At 32.0% G+C, this 16384-nt stretch overlaps 2 protein-coding genes across 2 annotated transcripts; one reads left to right on the top strand and one right to left on the bottom strand.

Moving 5' to 3' along the window:
* The first annotated feature begins 378 nt into the window (after positions 1-378).
* Positions 379-2457, top strand: LOC129920902 (UV radiation resistance-associated gene protein). Its single transcript, XM_056002395.1, has one exon. The coding sequence runs from the start codon at positions 543-545 to the stop codon at positions 2340-2342; it is 1800 nt and encodes a 599-aa protein (XP_055858370.1). The 5' UTR covers positions 379-542; the 3' UTR covers positions 2343-2457.
* A 4497-nt stretch (positions 2458-6954) lies between these two features.
* LOC129920903 (protein slowmo) lies at positions 6955-14622 on the bottom strand. Its single transcript, XM_056002396.1, has 4 exons — positions 14210-14622; positions 9534-9699; positions 7584-7889; positions 6955-7524 (listed from the first exon to the last, which is right to left on the bottom strand). Exons 1-4 carry the CDS (start codon positions 14239-14241, stop codon positions 7384-7386), a joined length of 645 nt encoding a protein of 214 aa, XP_055858371.1. The 5' UTR covers positions 14242-14622; the 3' UTR covers positions 6955-7383.
* Positions 14623-16384: the final 1762 nt, after the last annotated feature.

Here is a 16384-nt window from a genome sequence, read left to right as displayed (position 1 = left end):
TGTATGACAATTTTATCTCAGCTAAAATTTAGCGTGAGCAGCGTACCAGGCTATAACTGTTTATTAAAGAAGTACAAGAAAAAAAAACCAATCAAATCAAATCAATTCTGAGGAAAACAAACGCATACTGAGGAAAACATACGCCACTCTTTTCCTCAGAATTGAAATGTCAAAAGTTTTTTTTTCTGTTTTTTTTTTTTCTTCGACACTGACGTTTGACTGAAAAGCCCAATTGTGTTGCAATCCGCCGTTCGCCCTCCAATTCTGTTTGCTGCATAAAGTTCTTTTTACACAAAATATAAAATATCCCTTTCGCTTGGGAAATTAATCAAACGTCAATCTATAAATTCGCCCTATATATTATTTTGACAGCATTTCTGACATAAAACAGATAAGTAAAAAAAAACAACGAAAATAAAAACACAAAGTGACAAAGTTTAATTTAATTTTTTCTTCTAAAAGTGCAATATTCTTCGAAATATTTATATTTTTTAAATGAGTTTGGATTTTATTCGAAATTCATCCATCAAATCACGTCCATTATGGACTCACCACCTAGAAACGATGAATGGATGCCCTTGGCTTCCCAACAATTGCGACTGCGGCATCTAATTAGAATTATTGGCCTAAACATCATATGCCCCGATAAATGCAAACTATATTTCACTCTTCACCATAATCTACACTGTCCCGCATTCTATAAAAGCGCTGACATCCAACACTATGGAAATAGTGAAGCAATATTGTGGGACAATATAAATTGTCCCCACATATTCAAGTCCAATTCAAGAACAGTTTGCGTTCGCGTTTGGGAACGCAAACATTCCCAAGATGATAAAACTATTTTCGTTTGGCGTGTTTGGTTCTCAGGACTTGTTTTAACTGGCAGTGGCTTCGATGCCAAACACTTCTCCAACACACTCATTTTTCAGCTCAACGAAAACTGTTTCTCTTCGCCAGAGCATTTTTCAAGCTTTTTGCTTGACAATAACGATTATCTATATGAAAATGCTCACGACCATGATCCGAACATGGTCAAAATACATAACTCCGATTTGCGAGAGCTATCTGAAGGCACTGGAAGCCGTGAGATGATTCAGCTCCAAAACGATTCAAATTCTAGATTAAAATACTTTGATTCGTCTTTGGATTTATGTGGAATACGATGCATTTCAGCTAGACGCTTGAAAAGATCCACTCGCCAAAGCTACAGTCTAGACAAACTACTTCGAATTCAACAAATACAGCGAAGTTGTAAACGTCTAAAAGAAGATTTGCACGACATCACCGAGCAAATCATCAATCACAATCTCAGACCCAAGAGCTTTGTGTCGAAGAATCGAAGCAATATTGATTATTTGTTCTCTGATATGAACGAAATAAAACCTGAAGAAATGATAGAATGTAAGGAATTAAAAATTAAAATTGAGCAACTGCGATTTAAGTGCAATCTTCTGGAGAAGGAGCACAAAACGGCTATTGAAAGAAACAAAGAACTGATAAACGTTTTAAGAAATAAAAAACAACTTACCAAGGATCAGTCTGATGCAATGCGAGAGAATTACTCTCGATTGGCCGATGACAAATCTTTATTGTATAAGCAAATGAAAGTGATACTTAGTGGTGTTAAGACTAAAAAAGATCTCGAGCAGATGATCAACAAGCGCTTGGGTCTTTTGGGTTGCGAACTTAAGCACATCTATCCAATCAATGAGAACTCATCTGGATGCTTTACCGTTTGCAATTTACCTTTTCCGGACAAAAACTATCTTAGCAGTAATCCACTGACTACAGATCATTCTAAACTGATGACGCCGGCGGCACTTTCTGTGACGTTGGGTTTTGTGTCTCATTTTGTTGAAATAACGGCAATCATTCTGGATAGACCTCTTCGGTTTCCACAGCAAACGAAGCCATCAATTCCATCGAAACAGATTCTGTATGGGATTTACTTGCTGAGCTATAATATTGCTCAGTTGAATTATGATGTGTTTGAGTTTCCGTATGAATCTCGCACGGAGATTATACACAATTTTTTGAAACTATTTTGTGGATTGATTAATATGGGTAAAGTTGATTTAGACTCAGATCCAGATAGAGAAATTAGTGAAATTAGAAGTTTGCATGCGATAAATCGGAGCGAAGACTTGGTGAAAGCTAGGACGTCGTCAAATCAATTAATTAGCTATTCGCAAGCTGAACGTAATATGCCACCTCGAAGAAGGAAGACAACGACAGTGGGTGGCGAAGACAAACGATATCATAGCGAGGACAACTTGAAAACCTTAGCTGAACATTGCCTTAAACATTCTTATTCTCACGAAAGATTAGACAAAGAGTAGGGTGTTCAATTAAAATGATTCAAGAGTGTTTTGCAAAAAAAAAAAAACAAAGATATGTGTTATATAAATCCATAATCGTTGTAAATTTTAATAAAAATTTGAAATATAAATAATACTCAGTTATTTTGTTTTTTTTTTTTTATGTTACTTTGATGAATTCCATTTATTGGAATGTTTACGTTTGTTGAAATTTTGAAGAAGAGGTAAAAGTTTGAATAGTTTTGGTAACGTGATTTTCTTTTAAAAATTTTAATAGTAAGGGTATTCACGTAACGAGATAATTTTCTACTTTGCAGAAAAATAGAAAATTCCGCAAAAGGTTTAAATGAACACCCCAGCAGAAAATAATTGCGTAAACAAGGGAAACAAACAGCTATTTGTTAAAAGTCAAATTGAACTTATAAAATTTGTTCAATTAAAAAAATAAAGTCAAGCTAATTTTGCAAAAAGGTACTATGCAACAATAAAAAAAAATGTTATTTGCTCAGATAAAATAATATTCTTTTTTTCAATATTAACATATTTTATTTGTGGTTATCTGAATAATAAGACATAAATCGCGTTCAAAAAGATTATTCCAGATTCGGGTAACCCAGATAGCCTATCCAATAGGTGATTGAACACACCCAAAGTTTATCAGATTTTTTTCTACGGTTTCTGCTTCAAATTTATGAGATAAAATTCTATGATTTGCAGAATATTTTTCCCATACAAATTTTGACAGCTCATTTCTACCGATAGAAAATTCAACAGTTTCTATGGGTTTTCCGCGTTTACGTGAATGCCCCTAGTGAAAGCCAGGAGCAGATTCTTTAGAAAACGAAAAATGCATCACTCATTTTCATAAACGAAAGAAAATAGGTATGCAACAAAAGGGAGCCAATTCTTTCGGTTTGTTTTAAGTTAATCGTTCGCTCATGCGATAACGCTTTTTCGTTTACCGTATTCAGAATCTCACCTCAGCTAAATAACGATGACTCTTGCGGATTAACTCTTGTCGAAATTCAATAAGTACGAGCGTGATACATGATGGTTTTTTTTTCTTTACGCTCAAATGAATCAAGCGTGAAGAGTATACACATATGTACAGTGATTTATAAGTGTCGCGTCGATATTTTTTCCCGAATCATCAGAGTTTAAACGACAAATCTTTTATAGGATATCTTTTGGTGAGTATTCAGCCCTATTGTGAGTTTCACGTGAACATAATTCCACCCGGAAAAATTGAATTTCACTTTTCCTCTATTGTGAGTTCCGGGCGAAAAGTTGTTCACGTTCGGACATCTCCTTGTATTTTCAACTTTTTTTTTCAGGTAATTTGCGAGGTAGTCGACAGCTCTTCTCTCACTAAAATTTTGGTGCCAAACAAGACGCTAGTTTAGCGGAATTGTAAATTCCCTTCGTGTGAAACTCGTGATAGCTTTTTAAATTCCGGGTGAAAAAAAATATTCCGGGCGGAAAACATTCCACGTGAAACTTACAATAGTCTGATTAGCTATTTAACTCATTTTACCTCTATGGTACGAAGCTTCCAAAACGAAATTCTTACCTGTAGCTGTACTAGATTATTTCATTGAGGGGTCATTATGTAATTTTGAAAAGGATTATCAGCAAAACGATTATCGTCAACGATTCATTTACTTTCAGCAGAGACGTAACTTGAGCTAACGGGGCCCAGGGACAAGACAAGTTTTTTTTTACTAATCAAGTGAGAAAACAAAAGAAAAATCTTTTTTAAGCTCTATTCATAGCTGAAAACCTAAAGTTCCTTGGAGGTCTGGGTGCTGACTGCTAAGTTATTTGCACCCAAATACTTTTTTTTAAGGTTCATTTGGAGGGAGATATTTGCGGACCAAAGTCCCGCCACAAATTTTGGTTTACAGTTATGAGTTCACAGTGAACAAACCTACATACGTATTCACGTACAAAAAAATTTACATATATACTTATCCAAAGATAAAGCTATGGGACTAGAAACACTGTAGCGTTGAAAACGAAGTCCATATGCTGATACAACACAAGACATTAATAAAACACATGGCCCCAATTGCGTAAAACGTTTATCGCCCTGATAACCGGGGCTTACTGGCTGCCTAGTGGTATCTACGCCCTGGCTTTCAGTAACTCTAATAATATCGTTTCGTCTGCTTAATGAAGTACTAATTGGGCTTTTGAAGAGAAAACTAAAAGGGTGTCTGCCCAAAAAATTTAGAGTAGAAAATATGTTTGGGAGGAAGGTTGAGATGAAAATAAAGTAATATACATAATATTGCAATCATTTTTATTTTTAATTGTTTTTTCATCGTTAATAGACTTTTTTATTCTAGACAATTTTATTTGTGCTCATTTCCATAACCAGTTTCCTTAAATTAATAAATTCACAAAAACGGTTAATATTTTTTTTAAAATTATATCAAAACGATATCTATTTAGCTATATACCAATAATCGTCAAACACAATCGTTTTCATGTTACAGAAAGCAAAACAAAAAAAATTTAATTTTGGTGCCGCACAAAAAACTAGTTTACCGGAAAATGCAAATTTCCTTCGGGTGAAACTCATTATAGCTTTTTAGATTTTGGGCGAACAAAAATATTCCGGCTGGAAAAGATTCAACGTGAAACTCACGATAGGGCTGAGTGAAATCATAGCATAAATAATGGTTTTTTTTTTCAAAAACTCAAATCTTTTATCTCAAAATGTTTGTATAAGGAGTTAATTTCGGTTTAATTTTATTACAAAATGGGTGTGTACATTTTAATATTTGGTAAGTATTAGCTATGTAAACATAATAGCCAAGTTTATCGATTCAATAAAACCACAAAAAATCAGTATTTTAATTTTTTTTAATTCAGGGATAATTTTAAATCTACTATGCAAATGGAGCTAATTTTTAGCTCCCATACAACATTCTCTCCAAAATATATCCGAGCAAAGATTTACTTAAGAATTTCAGACGATTTGTGCGTCCTAATTATGTGTCACAATTTTAGTAAGAACTAAAAACGAAGTTAAAATTTAGCACGGACTTCATAGGTATTAGACTTTAGTCAAAAACAACTTCTTTTGAGCTTTAAAATGCCGTTTCAAACGAAAAGATTTAATTGATAGAGGCAAAACTATAAAAGCAAAAAGCTTGAATACGGGTAGTGTGTAAGCGACGCGACGCGACGCGACGCGACTCAACTTAACTCAACCATTTACTTCCTTACAGTTCAAGAGAACATTCCAACAAAGTTTTACGAAAATGTTAAATGAGCCAACTTTTTCGATTGGATATATTAATATACAATGACTCTATTTTCGAATACAATTTTTGTTAAAAAAAAACTATATATTTGTTTGGTTTGCCTCAGGTTAGGAAGAGAACAAACTTTTTTTTTTACATTATCTATCAATGAATTTAAAATATAGTTACGACCGTTATTATGAATGTTTTTTTTGCCAACTTTTTTAATATCTTTAAACTAGCGAAAAAAAAACTAATTTCATGCACAGAAACACAATTTGAAATTTCCAACTTTTTGGATAAACTCTAAATGCCCGGTTTTTTTGTTTGGACAAAGATAAAATGCCCATTTTCTTACAGCGGGGTAAAAAATCGATTTAATTTATAGTTTATACATGTTTAGTAGATGATTACTAAAAAAAAGATTTTTGGTCGGTCTGAGATAATCCTTATCCGATTGGATATTGGATTTTTTAAGTGGGCCAAAAACTCAGCTGCGGGATAAAATTAATTTTCTCTTTTTAAAAAACATGTACGGAGATCTGTTCTTCACATGCAAATTAACTCAAGTTAAATGAAATCGAAAAAATTAGCCCCTGAAAACCGGTGAAAACTCAAAATCCAATAAAAAATAACGATTTTGATTTTTCTGAAAAATAAAAAATGAGATTTATGTTAGAAACTCTTCCCAATAAAAATACTTTTCGGTCAATGCGACAATGATATTTTTTCTTTCTGTCGGAACAGGCGCACGCAAAAATAAAATGTATTGAGTAAGAACTTTCTAAGAATAAATTGATGGAGAAATTAACTAATACAAAAAGAATTCTTTTCGAACTTAGGTTTATTTTTTGTTTATTTTAAATTTTAAATCTTTTTCATTGTTCATTTTAACAAAAAATAGTACATAGCCCAAAATGAACAAGAATTTTGAGCGACGATTTGCACAATAAATTTGATTTGATCCATATTGTTTTGTTTATATTTAATGGTAGCATAATCACTACACCTTAACATCATTATTCTTTTGTAAAATTAAAATAAATACAATATCAACTACATACTTGAACTAGAACAGAAGGTAAGAAAAAAAGAAGAAACAATGTTTTAGATGTGCAATGATCACAGATCAAATACATAATTTAAAACAGTATTGTTAGGAGGAAGGATTAGTATTAAGAACAAGCTAGGAACACGGTGAATTAATTGATTTCTAGAGATTATTATTTCATATAATTTGGATAAACGCAGCCAGCGCAGATGTCCAAGAATTCATATGCACCATTACTAAGGCTTATGGATTCCAATTTCAATAAGATTTTATTTAATTCTACTCAATCGGTAAAAAATACTTATTTAATCAACGTTCGTAAAAATATGGCTTTTTATGTATTTTACTGAATGCGCGTAAAAGTTTGGCTGGTGTCTTTTCCTCATTTAATTTGTACCTATTACAACTACTTGATGAGAACCAAGCTCATTTTCGTGTGTCTTTTAAACTCGTGTTTTCTTCGAGAACTGAACCGCCGTCGAAGAATTCAACATTCTTAATGATGAAGTTTTAATTTTTTTTTAATATGACTGTTATTTATTTCTTCCTCACAACCTTTATCTGTCTGCCTCTGTCTGTTGTCCATACAAGAACCATGCACTCTGCCTTTTAAATGTTTGGATTTTTCGTCATCACGTTCAAGCTCTCTCTTCTCAAACTGAAGAAGCAAGGAACAACAAAATCAAACAAGCGATTTGCTACTGACGAAAAATAGCAACCGGATTGTAAAGATTTGTTATATAATTTAGGCTTAATTTCGTTAGATATGGAATTTGGCTGCTTGAGCAGCAAGTTCGTCCATGCTTTTTCGCGCGTTTTCAGCCATTTCATCAAAAGATTTTTTTGTTGTCATCAGAAGATCATCTGTACTTTTAGCAGCACTCTCAGCAATACCTTTGACCTAAAAATAAAATAAATGTTAATTTTCCTGTTTTTTTCCAATATTTTGTTGTAAATTACCTCAGAGTTGATGCGTCCTATTACCCACTCCAGACCTTGGCGTCCTTTGCCTGCATTCATACTTATTGTGGATGTTACTAGATCTTCCATGTAATGACTGAGGGGCACACCTTGCACACTCACTTGGGCTTCTTGTTTCAAAAGTGTCTTGGATGGATCTGATGGATGGGGAACATAATAGATGACTTCATCTATGGAAATATGTCGGCAGAATGTAAGGTTCATGGTTTTTAAAATCATTTGTTTTCTGTTTGGATCAACTGTGGATTTTTCGCTGGCAAAGCATACTTTAGCTGTTCCAATTAACTAAAAAGAGAACCAATAAAAAATCATTTTAAACACTACAAATATAAATTTTGTACTAAATAAAAGACGCAACATAACTCAGTCTATTACAGTCAATATAAGAAAAATGTTGTGTAAAATAAAATAGTTTCACTCAAGTTTCGATGGTAAATGCATGACAGATGAAATTTCTTGATCTGATGAGAAGTTAACGGTGGTATTTTCCTTTGAGCCTGTTTTTGTTTTTTTTTTGTTTTAGAAATTCAAAGTTCTGAGTGACAAAACTATTTTGACAAACGTTCTTTTTCAATGTTGAAAATGGCCATTGAATTATATTAATATCTTGAGGCAACGCACGCCCGAAAGCATGTCACCTCTCGGACGGAAGAAAACTTCAACAGAGTCTTATGGAGCGATCAATCCAAGTTCGAGGTATTTGGCATAGAAGGGAGAACTAAACAATAGATGCTACCCGACTGTATGGTTCCCACTGTCAAGCATGGAGGCAGTTCTGTAATGGTCTGAAGTTGTTTCTCTTCAAGTAAAGGGGTAGATTTCACTCTAGTTATTGAAAGAATGAACAAGGAGGCTTACAAAAAGTATCGTCCACTTATCTCTTTTTTTTTTTTTTTTTTTTTTGCTATGAGATAAGACGGTGATCCGATTTGGCTGATAATTGGCTTTAAAGGAATATCCGTTTTATGGATTTTCGGAAGACCATATAATTTTGGTGGTTGGGGACAAAAAGTTATATTAGCTTTGGTTATTTAATATTTGAACTCTGCCAATTTTTGTCTAAATTTTCTTAACACTTTTGCAGTTGGATAATAACTCACTTGTTTGAGAAGGCTAGCTATTTTTGAGTGGTAATCGTCTGCGTCAAAGAGCACAGTAAAATTACCTTTATTTGCAAGAAAATAAATTAAATCCTTGTGATGTTGGACATAGTTATAGGTTTCCTTTCGAAATGTCGAGCCGGGTCATATTTTATATGAAGAAAAAAAGTGTAATTATCGTGGTAAGCCCGCAAAAATACTTAACTATGTACACATATATAAAGTTAAAAAACCGTAAATATGATAGTTTAAAACTAAAAACATAGTTTCATTGAAATGAATTCCAACGACAAAATAAACACACGAATTGCATTTGTTTTTTTGTTAAATAGACACAATAATCTTGTATTTGTTCTTAACAATGCGAAAAGTTGTCGAATATTGATCCACGAATGAGTTGCCAAGTCACATGCTTTATTAATTATAAAGAAGAAGAAAAAACCAAACAAACGATGCTCAAGGTTTCCTCCACAATTTATTGATGTAGGTAACACATTTTCAGCAAAATTTGGCTGCCCGTGTATGTCATCGTTAATATAACCCGTTCTAAACCAGGAACGAATTAATGTACACTTTACTGGCAATTTAAAAATCACTTATACTGTGCAACAAATTTTTGTAATGAATATAATCTATTTGTGTAGTTGTCAAGAACCACAATCAAAAACAATATTTAATAAATTTTCCTTTCATTCGGTTGGACTCGTGCCAAATGCTTTTTTTTCTATCAAGTTCAAGGTTACTTCCGTTGTCGAGACTTAAATTTCAAAATAAAAGAGGGAAGTATACATAATACAAACATAATTATGCAGCATTAGCATTAACTTACCGCATGTGTCCATTTTGGGAAACACCATTTTGATTGCACCAATCTGTGAGTGTGTAGCACGCCATCTACAACTTTTCTATCAACGACATCTGTGCCAATAATAGATGGGGTCATAGGATTCGGATATTTGCGCCATGCCGCTTGTGTCACTGTCTCCCAGGGATGGCTAGAATCACAGAAGAAATACAAAAATACAATTTAATATCACATGAATAAAAAATTCTAAGCGGTCGATTTTCTTGAAAAGAGATTTAGATGCCAAAAAATGCTTAAAATATATTTTAGAATAACATTGTCGCGCTACAGTTTGTTGCCTTTTTCTATTTAAATTTAGAATGATTGTTTTTATTTATTTTTATTTTTGTTTTGGAAATATAATGTTATATAATAAAGAATGCCCGTTACCGTTCGTCTCTAATTTTGGAGGTATTAGACACAAACATAAAAAATACAGACACAAACATATGAATACATTAATATACCAATTATAGTAAGCAGATTGTAAATTAACTCCTCATTGTAAAATGTAAATGCGAATCTAGACTACAGGGCAGGAAGTAGTTGCTTCTCACAACAGACACATTGGGAAGAAAGAACATACATTTCACACAAAATTAATGCGTCTCTGTGTAATGCGAATGACATTCTGTTAAAAAAAAATTAATCAAGGTTGTGTTATTTAAAGTTCCGTCATAATTTGCGTATCAGAATGCCCAGTGAATTGTTTTAAGCGGAAAGAAACTTTATAATACTGCTTACAAGGTGTTGCATTATTTTAACATTTAAATTAGGGGTTAAAGTTTATTCGGAAGACAAAATGGTAATATCGATGCTCAAGAATCTCGCACCGAAAGACTTTGAATAATAGAGATTTATTTTAAGTCGAATACATATTGGTACCAATAACTTCCTAATTACTCTTTTTTTGTGATGTGGCATCTAATGGCATTTTTGTATACCATATCTAATTTTTTTTTTACATTTTGCATCGAAAAACAAATTTAAAATTTTTTTAATGAAAAGTAGTGAGTCGGTTATTGTAGAAAATTATAAAAAAAAAAATTGATAAAATTCATCCATTCGTGGCTTTCAGTAGGGCATTCGTTATTTAAGTTCCTAAAAATGGAAAAACTATGTCAAAATAATAAAAAAAAATCCCACAATATTTGCAAATTTATATTTTGACGCTAGATGGCGCCCCAAGAGGGTTAAATTTCTACTCATTTGAAATAGGTATAGCCTTTAAATAAAAATGTTTAATGAAGTTCTTGTCTTCATTAAACACGGTTTTCAAAAATGTATAAACCAACTTTCTAGGACCAGGGGTTTAGTCAGGACATGTTTTTTGGATTTATTAAAGCAAGCTAATTAAAAATGGCCTCATAAGTGAACATTAACCTATTTCAAATGAAAAAAAAGAGGTGTGTATGTTAAAATCTTTAAGAACGTGTACCACTCCACGAGTACGAAAAAATATGGGTCCCAGAAAACCACTTACTCCATCAAGTGAAGGCGGAATCATGACACTTTCATGAAAAGTTAATTGCCTGACGAGATGGTCAGTTTTTTTCGAGAGAACTAACAAAAGTTGTGTAATTGAAAAGGAGTGTTGGAACTCTAGATGTAGAAGAGATTACCAATGGTTACTAAGCTTTCAATGACCTACCGAAGAAATTAAAACTTCAATCAAAATAAACGAGTTCAAAAGACATATATTGTCCTTTATTCGAGAGTGTGTTGTATAAAATTCTTTTAATACTTATTTATTTTAAACTGTATTATTTAAAAAAAATTAAAACAATGTGTTATTGTAATTTTGAAATGTATCATGTATCATATTATTATGTTAACAATATTTAATTATGTAAATGAAATGGCATAATCAGAGCCAAATAAAGTATTACATTACATATGTGCATTTCTAGTCTTTCTAGCTTGATTAAACTTTGTCCGGTTTTCCTCAGTGGATTTCGCTTTATTATAACGGATCCTTACGCCTTTTATATTGATAACCTCTCCACAGCTCGAGTCAAACCACGAATTTTCTTTAATATCTGTACTATAATCAACGTCACTATGGAGGCCAGTTAAAGTTTTTAAAGAAAACGTTGAGACGTTAACTTTCTCATATTGCAAAATATCTCGCTTAGGAGTATTTTCTTTAACTGTTTTAACCAGAAACTTGAAAATATTTCACAGTGATGTGATGTGCCCAGGATTAATAACACACTTACAGTGTATTTAACAGTATCAGCTGGAGAGGCTTCCAGAAAAAAAAACATTTAGTTAAGTTAAAATTTAACACAATTTGGGAATCACATATCGACGGTTAAACTTCATAACTCGTAAGTCGTTCTTGCTTGTTGTTCTAGAAATCGAAAAAAGCTCTTAAAACAACTAAAAATAAATTGCACGACTGGGGTCGCACGTACTTGCTCTTAGAGTTAAAGTTGTTTAAATTTTTAAGACTTTTTATATTAAATTTGAAAAAAAAAATAAAATTCGTTTTAAAAAAAAAATAAAATAAAATCTGAAATTAAATTGCCCTCCAAAACAAGTATGCAGTTTTGATTGATATATTAACATGCATTTTTAGAAAAAAAATTTTCAAAATCGTTAGAGCCGTTTTTTAAAAAACTAGTTTTTTATAAATAACTTTTTGGAAAAAAAGTTTTAAAATAAAATTGGTATGCCATTCTTTAGAAATCACTAATCAACATCTAAAAACAAAATTTCAAAAAAATTCAATGTCCCGTTTTCGAAAATTTGATTTTTCAAAAAAAAATTTTCAAAATTTTTTTAAAAATCCAAAAATTATTTTTTTCAAAATTTTGGCTTATATATAAATTATATAAGTGCTTCTTCACAAAAAGTTTCGTTGAAATCGAATAAGCGGTTTCCGATATAATCGGATTTGAAAAAACGGTTCTATGGCAGGTACCGTTAATAATGATTTTCAAAAAAAATTTTTTTTCATTGGAAGATAGACCTTGGCTTAAAACTAACATTTGAATTTTTTAAACAAAATCGTTGGAGCCGTTTTTGAGATATTTCAATTTTACTAAAATCGGTATATGACAAGTACCGTTATTTCTTGTCCAAAAAAATTAATTCCAAAAACCCCTCTGGAGAGTCGCCAAATAACGCTACATACCAATTTTGACATCAATCGGTCCATCCGTTTAGGCTGTAGCTCCTTATACAGACAGACAGACAGACAGACGGACTTCCGGGACCCACTTTTTTGGCATTGTCTACCATCGTAATGTCATGGAAAAATGTTATCTCAACTTTTTTTTTTTGTACGAATGCATAACTTGATATATAGTACCTATATCGCAAGTAAAAACTGAAATAAACAAATAAGTAGGTACATGGTTGGTTTGAAGTATTTATTAAACTTTTTTTTGTATTTCTTTCATTTTTTTTTAGTTGTTTTAAGAGGTTTTTTGCGATTTCTTAAACCACAAGCAAAAACTACTTCCGAGGTTATGAAGTTTCACCGTCGATATGTAGATGTTTCTCTTCTTATTCTTGAACAAGAAATCTGTTAAATTGTTGTTTTTGTTTGATTAAATTGATATCTTTTAAAAATATTATCAAATGTAGCTTATACCACTTAACGAATCATATCAGACACAAGATGATTGACTATTACGCATTTAAAATCATTTATATATTTTGTCTGCACGTTTAGTATATTTTTATTTTGTTTTGTTTTTATTTTATTTTTTTTTATTTTAATACGTCGCAATTTATACCAAAATTTTGAAATGAATAGCTCGTTAACTTGATGGAATATTATTTTATCAACAAAACACTGCTATTATAAAGAATAATTGCCACCTATGTAATTATTTGTTTCCTTATAAAATGTTGACACATACGTCACATAGTTGTCTATACAGCTAGACTATGTTAATTCCAGAATAACTGATGCATTTTCATGCTTCAAGTTGTTATAAATTTAGAAAACTATTCAAAAATCCCCGCATGCGTCATTGTTCAAAGTTCGAAAGTGGAAAGCGAAAAAAAAACATATAAATAAATTAAAAGCAAACAAGTTTCCACCTTCTTTTAAAGTACCTACGAAATAAAATAAGAACCAACACAGAGCCGCTGTGTTGCTATGTGCGCGGTAAAACGTGCTCCGAAAAGTTCAATCCACTGAAGTGCTTTTATGAATCTTTCAAAAAATCTTATCAGTCTGTGTGTGTTTATATTTCACGATCATGGTTAAATTGAATTACGTATACTCCAATTAGACCTAAGCTAGAAACATTTTCATATAAGCACTTTAGAATAGTTTTAGTTGGTAAAAAAAAAAAATAAGAAAATTGTTTCCTGAAAAGCTTCACAATTGAAAATTATGAATGATTATTTATTGTGCAATGCGCCACTCCATTAAGTGGTGGTGGATGCAGATGGCATTGAAAATTTCCCCAAACAATGAACTATGTTTGGAAATGGTAGTTTCTGCAATTAATCAATTTTTTTTACATCACAAGTGTGTAACAAAGAAACCTGCATTGCATTGCATTATAATTAAACAAAAGAAAATAGACATACCTACATAATGTAGCATTTCTAGAAACTTTTTTAAAAATTACATTTTATTTCATTGCACTTTTAGAAGAGATTTTGTTTGAACTTTATTTTTTTTTAAATAAACTTACTTGAATGTGTGCTCTGATGTCCAGATTTTCATGATTAAATACGTTTAATTGATGGATTTTGCAGATTAAAAATGATGACAAAATGTATATTGCTTAAAGGTGTTAGTTGTTGTGTAACCTTTTCGTATCAAGCAAATGGATTTTTTTTCTTGTATCGGAGATATTTTTTACGTGAAACCTGACTTTGAAGTATACACGATCAAATATAATGGCAACAATGAAATAAAAGCGATTTTTATATGTTGTAAAATAATATTTGTTTTATTTAATTGAGTATTTTGTTATAATTCGCACTAGACTTCCATTAAATTATTTTTTTTCACAATTTTTTTTATTTCGTTGCGCCGCCGATGACATTCGCGATACGCGTGATGAACAGCTAGCTTGCTAGTCTACAGAGTGAACTAGGCGAAAAGAAACGAACAAAATGGAAAAGATGAGAAGCGAGTATCAACCAAAGAGTATTCAGGAAAGAAACATAGGACCTTCAAGTACAAGCACTAATGGTGCGATGACATTGGATACTCCGGTGGTGGAGGATTTTTGTTCCCATATTTAGCTAAGCCTCGTATGGAGCTAAAGTGAAACGACAAATTTATAAGTCTCCAAAGTCGACAACGCAATTCTTACGAAAAAAAATATCATCGGTTAAATTCGTCCGAATAATTTTTCGTAGCCTTGTGGAATGCGTTTTGTATTATTGTGGACTGCGAATTTACATTTGACAGTTAATGCTAGTTGTACAAACGTGGATCAGCCTTGGTTCAGGAATTTAACCCACCGATTTCGGCGGATTAGCTGCGGGTCAACTTCGGTTCAAGCATGAATAGGGCTATTTTTACATAATGGACCTTGAACTAGTGCTAAAACTCAGCTATGCTTCCGATTTCAGAAAATAAAAGTTGCTGATCCATGGATTAAATATTTGTATAACTGGCCCTTAGCAGATCGGAGTTGTTGGTCGCATTAAAAATATCAAAAGCGTTTATTTTGTAGTTTCTACTACTGCTTTTACGCATTAAAAATATCAAAAGCGTTTATTTTGTAGTTTCTACTACTACTTTTACGCAAAGTTTTGTATTTAAATATGAGAATATGTAACATATTCTTATTTTAATTGTTTAATAAAAGCCATGTTCCTTTGGGAACATTTTGTATGAAATTTTTCGTTTCGCTCCAGCAGCATACTAGGCTTAACTACACAGGCAACATTTTGATACTACGTTTCCACCTATCCTAAATCCGAGATTTAGCTAAGTAGATTTAGCATATATCTCGAGTTTTATTCTAAATCTCGGATTGAAAGTAGATGAAAGTCTTAGATTTAGGGTAGCTGAACCCAAATCTAGGATTTAGCGAAGTAGATTTAAAATAAATCTCGAGATTTATTCTAAATCTACTTAGCTAAATCTCGGATTTAGCTTAGGTGGAAACATAGTATGAAAAGTACAAAATAAAAAATAATTGTTTGTCTTCATCATTCTTATAAGTGACCCCTGTAAAGCCTAGTACACTGCCGAAGCGAAACGAAAAGTTTTGAAGTCTCCAAAGCCAACAGCGGACATTTTAATGAGTGTCAACTTAGCGAAACAACATTCACCGATCCAAACGGGACTTGGTGCATAATTTGCCGTTATTTAGTCGTTAATTAGTTGTGGTAATTTTGATTTTGTCGTTCATTGTTTTCATATATATTTTTGATGTTTCGCTAACTTGATATCAACTTAGCGAAACAACAACTCTTAATAAAGGTCTTTTTGAACATTTGAGTATGTCATAATTTGCTATTAATTAGTCGTTAATTAGTTGTGATAATTTCGATTTTACAGCTCCATAATTTCATAAGGAAATGTGTTGTTTCGCTAACTTGATATCAACTTAGCGAAACACCATCTCTAAAAAACGTTTTTTTGAAAAACTGAGCATGAAGGAATTTGCCGCTAATTTGTCGTTAATTAGTTGTACCAATTTAAATTTTGTGACTCACTGTTTTCATTCAAATTTTTGACATTTTCCAAATTTGACACGAATTTATCAATTTGCTAAAAAAGTGACTTAGACTTAACGTACCAAAGCGTGGCTTATACCAAAATTTGTTGTTCGAGACCCTCGAATTAGTTGTGCCATTTTCAATTTTGTCGCTAACTGTTTTCATTCAAATTTTTGACATTTTCC

Source organism: Episyrphus balteatus, chromosome 1, assembly GCF_945859705.1.
Source record: "Episyrphus balteatus chromosome 1, idEpiBalt1.1, whole genome shotgun sequence".
In the NCBI taxonomy this organism is placed as follows: Eukaryota; Metazoa; Arthropoda; class Insecta; order Diptera; family Syrphidae; genus Episyrphus; species Episyrphus balteatus.
Note: the sequence above shows the minus strand (reverse complement) of the source record. Positions and strands in the feature narration are given on the sequence as shown.